The following is a 12,113-nucleotide window of genomic DNA, read 5'->3' as shown; positions in this document are numbered from 1 at the left end:
ACCTGCCCTGTCAGAAGGTCGGGCACGTGGGTGAGACCTGGGCAAGGCCGCGGGTCAGCGCCCGTCGCACCACTGTGGTCCAGACCCCGTCTGGCGGCCCTTGCCCCTTTGTGTGTCCCACGGCCCCCGTGTGCGGCCTCCGGGGACACCTGTGACCCGCGGAGGGGGAGCTCAGTCACGGTCCAGGGATGGCTGGCACGGTCTGTGGGCACGAGTGGACGATGGCAGTGCGGAGGGGGCCCTGTGGGCAAGCGGCCCAGCTAGCGGGTCAGGGGCGTGGGAGGAGGCAGACGGGCATCTCGGGGACGGGGGTCTGCGGATAGGGCGCGGGGCGAACATTCGAAATCCCACGTCCACACCCACCAGGACATACCCACCCCGTGCAGCAGGTGGGCAGAGCCCCTCGGCTGTGTGACAGCAGCCAGCCTGTCCTCGGCGCCGGGTGCTCGGACAGAACGGCCAGGACAGCGGAGGTGATGGCTCCTCACACGTCTGTCCTGAGGCTGAGCCCGGCACTGCCAGCCCAGTCGGCGCCACGGGGACCGAGGCCCAGCATCCCCAGCAAGGGGGCGGGGGCAGGGCACTCTCCGTGGGGGCACCCTGGGCACCGAGGGTGCTGGACAGCTTCCTGGCCGCGTCATGAGCCAGCAGCACCCCTCACCCAGCTGTGACATGTCCCCTGGGCCCCCAGTGGAGAACACGGGCTTAGCAGATGTTCGCTCCCCCGGGGCAACAGGACCCCACAGACGGCACAGCAGACCAGGGGACTTCGGGGGCAAGGTGGGTGGGGACCACGGGGCTTCCAGAAGCTTCTAGCCTGACAGGGCATATACTGGCCACGCCCTCTGGGGCTGGAAGCCAGCTGGGACTGGCGTTCGCTGCTGTGTCCCCAGGGGACACCTGTCCTCCAGGCCCCTCGTGTCCGGGCCGGCGGGGGGGCAGGCGGCCCAACCACACGTGGTCCTGAGGCCGGAGGAGGTGTCCCAGAGGCAAAGAGTGGGCCAGGTCACTATGCTGCTGGCCCTCTGCAGGGGCGCGTCCGGGGTGGGAGGAGGGAGCGGAGGGTCATCCGGTTTGGGCTCCCTGCGGGGCCACAGTCAGGCGGCTGCATCTGCCTGGCTTCCTTTCTGCCCTTTTCTTCCACAGGTTGGATCTCCCGTTGGTGCTGGGGGCCGAGGGTCCTGGCCACAGAGCGTCCTGCCCTGGGACCTCTGGCCTCCCCAGGGTCGCCCACCTCGGCCCAGGCCCTGCAGGGCAGCCTGGGTGGTCCTGCAGCGCCACCTGCTGGCCGCGCCCCCTCCAGCCAAGCCCGGGGCGGCTTAGCCTGCCGGTGGGGCCCCGGAGGGGTGTGGTCCCCGCTGTCCGTTCACTGTCCGTGCCCGCACCGCCCTGGGGCCTGAGGGGGTCCGCAGGGCCTCGGCAGGGTCACCACCACGGATGGGGGGTTCCACTGTCACTCGGAGACCTGGGTGGGGCCTTGACATTCAGGCCCTCAGCACCTGCGTCCCTGCACCTTGGCCCCTGGCTCCTGACTGCACCTGAGCCTGGGGTCAAGTCCGCCCTCCCCGCCCACAGCACACCCCAGTCCACCCCTACACACACCAGGGGCTGCTCTGGGGACCCTCCACCTCTGTCTCCAGGTCCCTTGTCTGGGAACGTGTCCTGGTCACGGGCGAGGAGACAGGCTGGGGCACTCCACCGTGGCTCCGGGCAGCTTGGGGAAGGGGCCACTCTGAGGGTGACAAGTGAGCAAGAGGAGCCAGACCCAGTGTCCCCAGCAGGGCAGCAGCACGGAGGCCCTGACCCGGCCCCTGCTTGGCAGTTTCAGGAGCCAGGTCAGCCGGATGCCTCCAGTCTCCTGCTGGGGGGAGGCGGCGAAGGGGCAGGGGGTCCTGAGCAGAACGAGGTGAGGGTTCACGGGACACCGACCCGGGGCCTGTGGCCACAGCCGCTGCCAGCATGGAGCCGCCCACGCTGGCCCGGTCCCTCCCTGGGCAGCCCGAGCCAGGTGCCATGGTGGGGGTCTAGGGCAGGGCCTTGGCAGGGTGGAGGTGAGGGGACAGGCCCCCCAGAGGACCCCACAGCCCTCGGGGGTTGACATGGGGGCTGTAGGGGAGCCAGCTGCAGGCATGTCCTGGAGTCCACAACAGCAGGGCCTGTCCCCTCCCCACTGCCAGGCGACTGCCCCTCAGGACGCCTGCCAATGTCGCCTGTGCGGGGGGGGGGGGGGCGGGGAGGGCTCCGGTGTCCACAGAGCCCTGGTAGGGGTGGGCTGCTGCCCCGATGACCCTACCACTCAGACTCAGGAGCCTTGGGTTCCAACTGGAAAGTGGGGTTCATTTCATACCAGCCACGTGGCCCGTGGCTTTGGCTCCTCAGGCCTGACCTGGGTCCCACATGTCCGCCCTCTCTGGCCTGGCCCTCTGCTGGGGTTCGAGCTGTGGCAGGAGCCCCTCACCCCCCAGGGGCCTCCCCGTCCTCGCCCCCACCTGTGCGGGGCTCCGCCAGCCTCCCGGCCCTCAGGCTTGCCCTCCCTCCCTCCCTCCCTCCACAAAGCCCACAGCCCACGGGGCCACTGGAAGCCACCCAACCATAGGGCTTTGTCCTCCCTTCCAGGCTCACGTGGCCTTCACCCCTCTGGTGGCCACCTCTCCCCACCGTACTCCGGCTGCCCAGACCCTCAAGCCCGGTGCCCATAGAGACCACGTGTGAGCGTGACGACAGGGCCGTCCCCCGCGTGGACCCCCAACAGGTCTGGCCTGGACAAGAGCTGCAGGCTGGCCTTGCCTGGTCAACTCGACCCTTGTCCTCTAGGATCTCAGGGGCGCTTGGCCTGGGACAGGAAGCTTCTTGTCCCTCAGCACAGACATGGAGACAGAGCAAGGGCTGCCAGCAGAGTGGCACTGGCATCCAGGGAGAACCAGAGACAAGACTTGGGGTGGGGGTGTCCCCTGCGGCCCCCGGGGTGCCCGCCCTGGGCCCACAGGGCAGGTCCTGCAAGGTGGTGTGAGGATGCCGAGGCCCTCGGTGCTAGGACAGTGGGAGACAGGTGGCTGCCCCAGGCGGCCCCTGCGTGGACGGCAGTGGGGCTGGGGTAGCAGCAGGGCAGGCGGGGTGCTCAGGAACCGGCGTTCACACGGCTGTGCAGGGCCCTGGGGGGCGCCCGCACCGACTGGTGAGCTCTGGGGGGGCCCTGGGGGCACCTGCACGGACTGGTGAGCTCTCAGGGGCTCTGGGGGGTGCCGCACGGACTGGTGAGCTCTGGGGGGGCCCTGGGGGCACCTGCACGGACTGGTGAGCTCTCAGGGGCCCTGGGGGGCCTCCCCGTGAAGCCACAGCCTGTATTTTTCTCAGCTGCTTCATTCCTGGATGAGACTTTGGCCCTGGCTTGTGATGGACGGATTCCTCTGGCTGTGCCCCTGCCCGAGGGCCCCTCGGTGGCATTGCTCTCCATCCTGTGCTGACAGCCCAAGCCAAGCACCCCAGGCGGGCAGGGGTGTGTCCTCTCCTTGTTGGGCGTCAGGGGCGCCATCCGGCTGCAGCGGGACAGTGACGGCGAACAGAGCTCACTCCGTCCAAAATCGTTCAGCTTTTCAGTGAGACAAACTCACACGCGTTCTGTGCCTGACTCCCTCCAATAGTCAATTTTATTATAAAGAATGGTATCAAAATATACAAATCTGTTTAAGAACCAGAAACTGCAGTTTTCTAAGGGCCAGGTGGGCACAAGTGTTTGAGGGGACGCAGCTCCCCTGGACCGTCCGTGGAGAAACGGGAGTGTGGGGGCGGCATTTCTGGGGTGTCAGTCTGAATAACTTAAAGGGCGGGTCCGGCTTCCAGCTCTGGACACACGTTATAGATCTTCGTGCGACGGCGGCTGTGCTGGGTCTTCTGCGGCTTCTGCCAGGAAACAGACACAGATCACCTGGGGAAATGCCCGCACGAAAGCCCCGGGGCGAGGCGCTAGGTTTCCACGGGATCGGGGCAGCGAGTGCTGGGGCCACCGTCCCCACGGCATGGGGTGGCGCGGGCTCCCCCCGGACGCGGCAGCCCGATGGCCCCACAGCGGGGGGCAGGGGAGGGGGCGGCCGGGCGCTTCGGAATCAGCCGGGTGGAACGGGGGCTTGGATGATGGTGAGGAGTGTGGGCGGGGGGACCCCAGGACACACGGAGGCTGAGGTGGCTGCTGTCCTGTCCTCTGCTGCGTCCTCGCTCCCTTTGACGTCTGGTGCATTCCCGTCCTTGGTGCTGGGCTTCCTATGAGGCTGCGCACTCGCTGTTCTTTACCCCACTGGGGGGGGGGGGGGCTGCTGGAGTCTGCGACACGTCTTACTCATTTGGGAACAGACACTGGGAACAGACTCTGCTGTTCCAGCACTTTTAGGAGACTAGCAGGAGAGCTGTCCCCAGGAGCCGTGGTGACATCCTAACCTGTCCCCCAAAGACGCGGTGACATCCTAACCCCAGCAGGTGTGAACTGGGCCTTGTGTGGAAATGGGCTCTCTACAGACGATCAAGGTAAGGTGAGGTCACTGGGGTGGGTCCCTATCCAATGACCGGCGTCCATATGGGGAGAGAGAGGCGTGGACACAGGCCACGTGGACAGAGGCAGAGACCGGAGGGGACGGGGCGATAAGCCCTGGGATCCAAGACTGACGTCCACCGGAAGCCAGAAGAGGCCGGGGACCCTGCGCGCAGGCTCAGAGCGGTGCTGGCCTCGGGCCTCCGGGAAGCTCGCACGGGGGCCGCACAGGGGCCTTCAGGGGGCTCCTCTGCCGTCAGCCCACCTACGGCTCTGGGGTCCCCGACACTGCTTCCCGCCCCACCTCCCGCCTGTGCGGTGGCCTCCCCACAGGGACTGTCGCCCTCTGGCCGCTGTGGCCCGACAGCCCGTGTCACGCGCGCGCCCCCCGGCCGGGCTGCTCACCAGCCGCCGCGGTCTGCATGTGCACGCAGGCTGCTTCCGCCTCCTCGAAGCCCTCAGGGCACACGCACGCGTAGCTCCCAGGGCTGTTGTGACAGTTCTCGTTCTCGCGCGCGCACACTGCGTCCGCAAGCGCGCACTCGTCCACGTCTGCGGGGCAGACAGCCCGCCCTAACGAGCTGCCCTGCTCAGCGGCCGCGTCGCGATCGCGAGCGTCTCGTCACTCGCTCACACACAGAACACACGAAGGTCAGACACGTCACGTGGGAGAAGAGGGTAAGGGGACAGCTGAACAGGGGTGCCGGGGGGCGGGCCACGCACGGCCCAAAGCAGAGAGGCCCGGTGTGGCCGCGAAGGCGTGAAGCCCAGCTAAGCTCGCACGTGCAGCGAGGTCAGTGGGTTCGCCGCCTGTTTCCAAGCGGGTTCCAGCCGGCCCGGATCGCGGAGGGGCCGCGGGGCGGGGTCGCCCCTAGCTGACAGGGGCCCGGGCGGGGCGTGGATCACCAGCGCCATGCACACGCGGGGCCCCTCCCACAGCTCCGCTAGGAGCGGGAGCAGCAGAGTCTGCTGGGTGGGAGCCATCGCCCGACGCCACCAGCTGGGCCCGGCCCCGCCCCCCGCGGGGTCCCCGCAGCAGCGCTCCGGCCCGGCCCGGCCCGCCACTGACCTGCGCACTGGCCGCTCTCCTTGGTGTAGCCAGGGACACACTCCTTGCACTGTCCTGGGCCCTTCCCCGTGCAGCCCACACAGGTAGCATCACATTCTAGAAACCAGAGAGAAAAACACTGACAACGTCGGACCCCGTCCAGTGGCCACACTGGGTCCGCAGCCCGGCCACGTGGGAACCCGGTGCTCCGGCGTCTCCCACCCAGCCTCCCCGCCAAGCACGGGCTCAGTGGAGGTGGCAGAGCAGAGACTCGGCGACCACATGCAGGAGGCCCACGGCCTGGCACCCTCTGCCCACCCTGTCATGGGAGCCGGCGGCGGCGCGGCCGCTGTCCTGGGGGCGCTATGAGCTCGCTGTAGGGGAGGTGCAGAGTCACAGAGGGGCACATGTGGCATGTGCGGAAGCCCCGGCCTTCTGGGGACGGCGTGGCCCTATACATAGTCTGCGCCGCCGAGCAGTTTGCAACCAGGGCAAGAAAAACGACGATGAACGCGAGAAACTTTACTTCAAAGTTCACGACTGTGGGAGAGTCGGTCTGGCCCAGACAGCCAGCGACAGAGCGTCTGAGAGATCCGCGGGGCCAGGACGCGCTCGGAAATCACGAGCGTGCGTGTTCCTGACGTACACACGTGTCGGGTCGGACAAGGACGGTCCGACCTTGTTCATCGCGGAGCGAGTTAAAACTAGTACCAGAGGCTCCCTCTCCGTGGAATTGATGTTTTTTAAAAATTATCTTCAACTCATTTGAATTTTCTAATTTTTCTGCAACAAATACCTATTACTTGGGTCGCCACCTTAAACTATTTTTCTTTTTGAGAGAGCGAGTGAGCACGTGCTGTGGGCGTGCAAGTGGGGGAGGGGCAGAGAGAGAAGGAGAGAGAATCCCAAGCAGGCCCCACGCTTTGGCGCAGAGCCCGACGCGGGGCTCCGTCTCACCCCCTGGGATCATGACCTGAGCCAAAATCAAGAGTCGGACGCTTAACCGATGGAGTCACCCAGGCGGCCCACTACCTTAAACTTTTAAAAGTAGGTAGAGGGGCACCTGGGTGGCTCAGTTAGGTGTCCACCTCCGGCTCAGGTCATGACCTCACGGTTCGTGGGTTCGAGCCCCGCGTCGGGCTCTGTGCTGACGGCTGGGAGCCTGGAGCTGCTCCGGATCCTGTGTCTCCCTCCCTCTCTCCCCCGCCCCTACTTGTGCTCTGTCTCTGTCTCTAAAATAAATAAATAAACAGTGAAAAAAATTTAAAGAAGGTAGACCACACGGAAGTCACGTGGACGTGGCGGGGAGGTGGGCACGCCCACGGGGGGAGGGGCACGCCCAGGCACCTTCGCACACGAACGAGCCGCCGACGTTCTCGCAGTACTGCTGGTCGCCGCACGGGGGCGCCTCGGCCGCACACTCGTCCACGTCTGGAAGGACAGCGGCACCGCCGTGAGGGGCGCGGCCGGGGAGGTGGCCTCCCGCGTGCAGGCGTAAGGCCCCTGGGGAGGGGCCGCAGAGGCTCCGGGTGGGTGTTGGGGCCCCGCCCTCCCCACTCGATGTCAGGTGCCAGCCCGACGCCCCTGACTGAGGGGGAGACCAAAGCGGACGTGTGACGGGCGGAGGGCACCCCGGCCTCGACCCGCCACTCCGCCTGCCTGCCCACCAGCACCCGGGCCTGAGGAGGAGCCCCTCCGCCACTGCCAGGCCCTCCCGGGGCCTTCTGCGGGCCTGGGGTCAGAGGAGAGGGCGCAGCAGGAGCGGGCAGTGGCTGCCAGCTGGGGGGGCAGAGCCAAGGGGCCCCAACTCTGCAGCTGTGTGCGTGTCAGAAGGCCTGCCTCCTCTCTGCGGCTGCGAGGCGCCTGTGTATGGCTCTCCAGGCCAAAGGGAGGTCTGTGCCTCAGTTTCCCTGCCAGTGGCTGCACACCAGCAGGTGCTGGAGAAAGGAGGGGGAGGGAGGAGGGAGGAGGAGTGGGCAGCAGGGGGAGGGGAGAAGGGAACGGGAGGGAAGGAGGGGGGGGCCAGGCCCCAGGAGCCCGCGCAGCCGCAGCCTCACCCACGCAGGCACCGTCCTGCTGCGCCCAGCCCGCTTGGCACTGGCCGCAGTCCCTGTTGGTGGGGCCCGTGCACGTCTTACACGACTCGTCGCAAGCTGGAAAGCAGAGGCCGGACGGCTGTCAGTACACGTGAATCCCGCTTGCAGTAACAAACGTGACACAGAGGCCATCTCAGAAATTAAGAATTTACCTGCAGTAGGACGGAAACAAATAAGGAAGAAATCCCGGGAAAGCAATACTCGTTCAATAAGAGGAAAAACTATTCCTGCAATTCGCGATGCAGACCCGACCAAAGAGCACAAACGGGGGGCTTTCACCTCCCGCCAACGGCTGCGTTCTCAGCAGAAAAGAACCCCGGGAAATGGCTCCACACGAACACGCGAGGGGCACGCGCTGAGCATCTCTGGCGCAGGAACCCAATGCGCCTGCTCGTGCCGAGACGCGGGTCCTGGGGCGCGAGAGCCAAGGAGGCCGCCTGCAGGGTGCCGCCCACAGCCTCTTCCGCGGGCCGCTAACTCCTCGTGCGCCCAGACCATGACCTGGGCCCGCGGCCACCTGACGGTCACAACCGAGAAGGTGCTACCCATGTGACCATACAGGCCACCTGAGCACTCACACAGAGGGGGGCCCAGGACACCTCGGAGGACCCGGGCAGGAGAGCCCACCGGACGTGATACTGGGGTAAGCGAGGCGGTGTGCCCTCTTAAGGGGACCTGGGTGCCAGGAGGTCATGCCTCGTGACCTCGGGTGTCCCAGGTCTCGTGCGTGCCACCTCTCTACCCCGTCTCCTGCAGCGACGCGGGCTGGGGCCCAGCATGGCCTTTGCTCGCTCCAGACACTCAGCCTCAGCGACAGCGGGCATCTGGCCTCCCCCCGCCCCCCCCACTGAGACAGCCACAGCGGGAGAGCAAGCCCGTGTGGGGACACTCCAGGCTCCAGGTCACCAGGAGCCCGATGAGCGTGGATGTGACACCGCTGTCCGCTCCCCGTCCTCCAGAAAACGTCGGGAGCCCGGGGACTCGCTTCCCTCCTGGGGGCTGGCTAGGGCCAGGAGGCAAGACCACGGCGGCCGAGCCAGCCGCTTCTCTTCTCATGGTACCTACGCGCCCCCCAGGCTCCCGGGACGTGGGTAAGAGCCAAGGGCTGCTCCTCCCACGCCGAGGACCGTGGGCCGAAGCCCTGGCCGCCCACGCCAGCGCAGTACCTGTGCAGATGCTGTGCGTCTCGTTCCTCAGTGAGCTGAAGTAGCCGTCCACACAGTCCATGCATGTGGCCCCCTGGTACCCGGGGTGACACTTGCAGGACCCGTCCCCCTGCCTGCTGCCGTCCCCGCTGCAGTCCCCGTTCCCGCCACAGGGCCTCTGGGACCCGCCCTGGCACGCTGTGGGCGACACAGACCCGCCTCTCAGAGCTCAGCCCCGGGGGGGGGGGGTCAGCTGGGGGATGGGCTCCCATTGAAGAGACCCGCTCACAGAGTAACTGTCTGGAAGTCCCGCTAAAATCCAGAGCGGGATGTCCCCCCAGCGCGAGCACCTGCTCGGGACTACAGGAGCCCGCGTGCGACCCGTCGGGCCCGCGGCTGTGGCTGCTCCCCTGCCCGGGAGCTCTGGGCAGCCTCCCCGGGAACACGGGACAGGATGCCCACACGTGGGGGTGGGGGGCGGCGGGGGACCGTGACGATGGCCGGGGCCAGCCACAGCAGCGGGATGCCAGGAAAGGCAGGCAGCAGGGGCCGCGGCCGGGGAGAGGGCCTGGACTTGGGAAATGTGCCACTTTATCCAGCCGATCCAGGTGAAGGGGTCTGGGGGCTGCGGTTTCAACGTCTCCATCTTCGCAGAAGAGCCTGGCTTCCCTGCCTGAGGCTGGCGCAGCATGTCCCCCCGACACGTGACTGCCCCGTGGCCCCCACAGACCAGCTCCTCAGTGGGTAGAGCTGGGCCGGGGCCATGCAAGCCACAGACCGCCACCTCGCACTCGGGGCAGCGCCCATACGGGCGGGTTAAAACCGGCCCGCGGGTGGATACGGGAGGTGAGCAGACGTTGAGTTACAAGCCCAGTTGGGATCAGATGCTCAGAGCTGGGCGGCCCAAGGGAGAAGGTCCCTGCGGGGTGAGGGGGGCGGTGACGCAGCAGCCCTGGGCCCGGAGGAGGCAGCTTCCAGGCCCCACGGGAGCCGAGCGCCCCGTTCCCCACCCTGCCCCCGGCCGCCGGGGGCCAGCACGCGGGCACCGGCAATGGCCGGGGCACTGGAGACGCCCCTGAGAAACACGTACCGAGGCAGTCTGGCCCGTACGTCCCTGGTGAACAGCAAACCTCCAGGGTTTTCACACAAAACCATTCAAATAAGTCAGGATGCTCCTTCTTCCTGAGGAATCGAAAACGCATTCGTTAAGGCCCACAAGACAGGTCCCTTCCGCACGAAAACACAGCTCATCATAAAGTCCGCTCCAGGGTACTGTGTGACGCCAGGGAAACACCAGCGCAGGCGGAGCAGACTTCTCCTGTCACCCACCCGCCGCGATTATCGCGCTAAGGCAATGAGATGCTGACGTGGCGACAACAGCAGAGACAAGCGTGTGGTAACTCTGGGGTCTGAAGTTATCCCAAAATCATAAATTGAAAAATAAGAAGTCACTCCTGTTAGTTTCAGTGAACACCCAGAGAGAACAGGGGGTGGGGCTGCGGGGCTGGGGAGCCAGGCTGGGGTACGGGGGCTGGGCCCAGGGAACAGGGTGAGGGGTGCAGGAGACACCCTGGGTGCAGGGGTGCAGGGCTGGGGGAACGGTGGGAGGTATGGGGGTAGGCGGCTGGGGAACAGGGTGGGGGTGTGGGGGGCCCAGGGCGGGGGTGTGGGGGTGCGGGGCACTCACAGGCGCAGCCACCAGGCCTCCAGGCGCTCCTCGTGCTCCTCCAGCATGCTGTGACAGTCGAAGTCGCTGCCGTCACACAGGCGCTCCATGATCTCCAGCAGCCGGACCTCGCTGAAACAAGCCGTCAGCACCGCCGGGTGAGAACGGGAGCCCAGGTGCTCAGCGTCCGTCCCACAGGGACTTCCCCACTTGGCGCCAGGCGGGAAGGACGGTGGCACTTCAGCAGGAAAAGATCCTCAACAAACACAGCTGGGGACGTGTGCCCTGCGGTGAATGAGGCTCAGAGAACAGGGCGGCAGGGGCGGGGCCCACCAGGGGAGCCCCTGAAGCTGGGGGGGGAGGCTGGAGCTCTGGGGGAGGGGGGAGGGCGGACCCCACCGGCAGGGGAGGCTCAGAGACCCGTCACGTGGGGGTCCTCACCGTCTGGGTTGCGTCATTAAAAGACCCAGCTTGCTGTGTGGAGACTGGGTATGGGGACAAGTGTGGGAGCCAAAGGCCACGCAGGGGCCGGCTGACAAGTGACTGGACGGAAGGGACCCCTCTGTGTGTCTGTCATCAGTGTGGGTGACAACGCTCACAGGGCACGTCAGGTACCCAAGTTGGGCTGCCCAGAGCCCGGGCGGCGGCACCCACCTGAATTCATACTTGGAGAGCGTCTTCTCCTCCCAAGCCGTGTTCCCGCCGCCAAAGTTCTTCTTTGCGGTGTCCACCATTCCCTGCGGGGAGCCGGGGCCGCAAGGCTCAGTGCCGCTGCCCCACCCACATCCGTCGTGAGGGCAGCCCTAGTCCGTCACGGTGACCCCCGAGTCCACTCCTGGGATGACACCATCCATTGCCTGAGTGACCCTGGGTCCATCACAAGGGTGACCTGGTCCATCTGCGGGCTATCCTGGGTCCCTGACCATTGTCAGCGATAGGCTGACCTCGGGTCCACGGTGGGGTGACCCCGGCCACTGAGGGGCTACCCTGGGTCCCAGACCCTCGTCAGCGGTCGGCTGACCTCGGGCCCATGGTGGGGTGACCCTGGCCACTGAGGGGCTACGTTAGGTCCGTGACCCTCGTCCGTTGTGGGCTGACCCCGATCCACCACAGGGTTACGCTCGGTCCAGGACCCCGGTCCAACGCGGGACGACCCCGGCCCCGCCGCCCCCAGGCTGGCCCCCGCGACCCCGACCCCGCGTCTGCGTGGAGTGACCGGCCCACCTGGTTGAATTTGTCCACCAGCCCCCGGCAGCGCTTGCAGGGCGTCGCCTTCTTGGAGGGCTCAGCGGGCGGCGGCAGCGGCAGCAGCAGCAGCAGCAGCCCCAGCGCGGCCGGGGTAGGGGGGCGCATGGCGGGCCGCGGCAGCGCTGCGCAGGACGCGGCCGCGCGGGCCTGGCCGAAGCCCAGCGGGAAGCAGCGGAGCGCTCGGCCTCTGCGGTCGCCCACCGCTCGGCGCTGCCGGCAGTTCCCGGGGCTACTTGACGGTGCCGGGCGGGATCCCGCCCCGCGCCAGCCCTCGCGCCACTATTGGTCGCGGGGTCCCCATGTGGCCCAATCCGGGCTCGCCACGAGAAGCGACCAATAGGAAGACCCCGGGTCAGCGCCCAGCCGGGAGGGGGCGGGGACGGGGGCG

At 67.1% G+C, this 12,113-nt stretch overlaps 1 protein-coding gene across 2 annotated transcripts; it reads right to left on the bottom strand.

Annotated features, from left to right (window-relative positions):
* Window positions 1–3,616: 3,616 nt before the first annotated feature.
* On the bottom strand, window positions 3,617–11,955 carry CRELD2 (cysteine rich with EGF like domains 2). Of its 2 annotated transcripts, XM_039235200.1 has the most exons (10): window positions 11,702–11,955; window positions 11,132–11,214; window positions 10,499–10,609; window positions 9,902–9,993; window positions 8,833–9,009; window positions 7,628–7,723; window positions 6,918–7,001; window positions 5,592–5,687; window positions 4,928–5,074; window positions 3,617–3,900 (listed from the first exon to the last, which is right to left on the bottom strand). In XM_039235200.1, the coding sequence occupies exons 1-10, from the start codon at window positions 11,828–11,830 to the stop codon at window positions 3,854–3,856; spliced, it is 1,062 nt and encodes a 353-aa protein (XP_039091131.1). In that variant the 5' UTR covers window positions 11,831–11,955; the 3' UTR covers window positions 3,617–3,853. The 2 variants fall into 2 exon arrangements, with proteins under 2 accessions (XP_039091131.1, XP_039091142.1); XM_039235211.1 differs by lacking the exon at window positions 7,628–7,723.
* Between the last annotated feature and the right edge of the window lie 158 nt (window positions 11,956–12,113).

The sequence above is a fragment of the Hyaena hyaena genome, unplaced genomic scaffold, assembly GCF_003009895.1.
Source record: "Hyaena hyaena isolate Hyena2069 unplaced genomic scaffold, ASM300989v1 scaffold_4, whole genome shotgun sequence".
In the NCBI taxonomy this organism is placed as follows: Eukaryota; Metazoa; Chordata; class Mammalia; order Carnivora; family Hyaenidae; genus Hyaena; species Hyaena hyaena.
The sequence above is the reverse complement of the archived record's forward strand: the minus strand, read 5'-3'. Positions and strand labels throughout refer to the sequence as shown.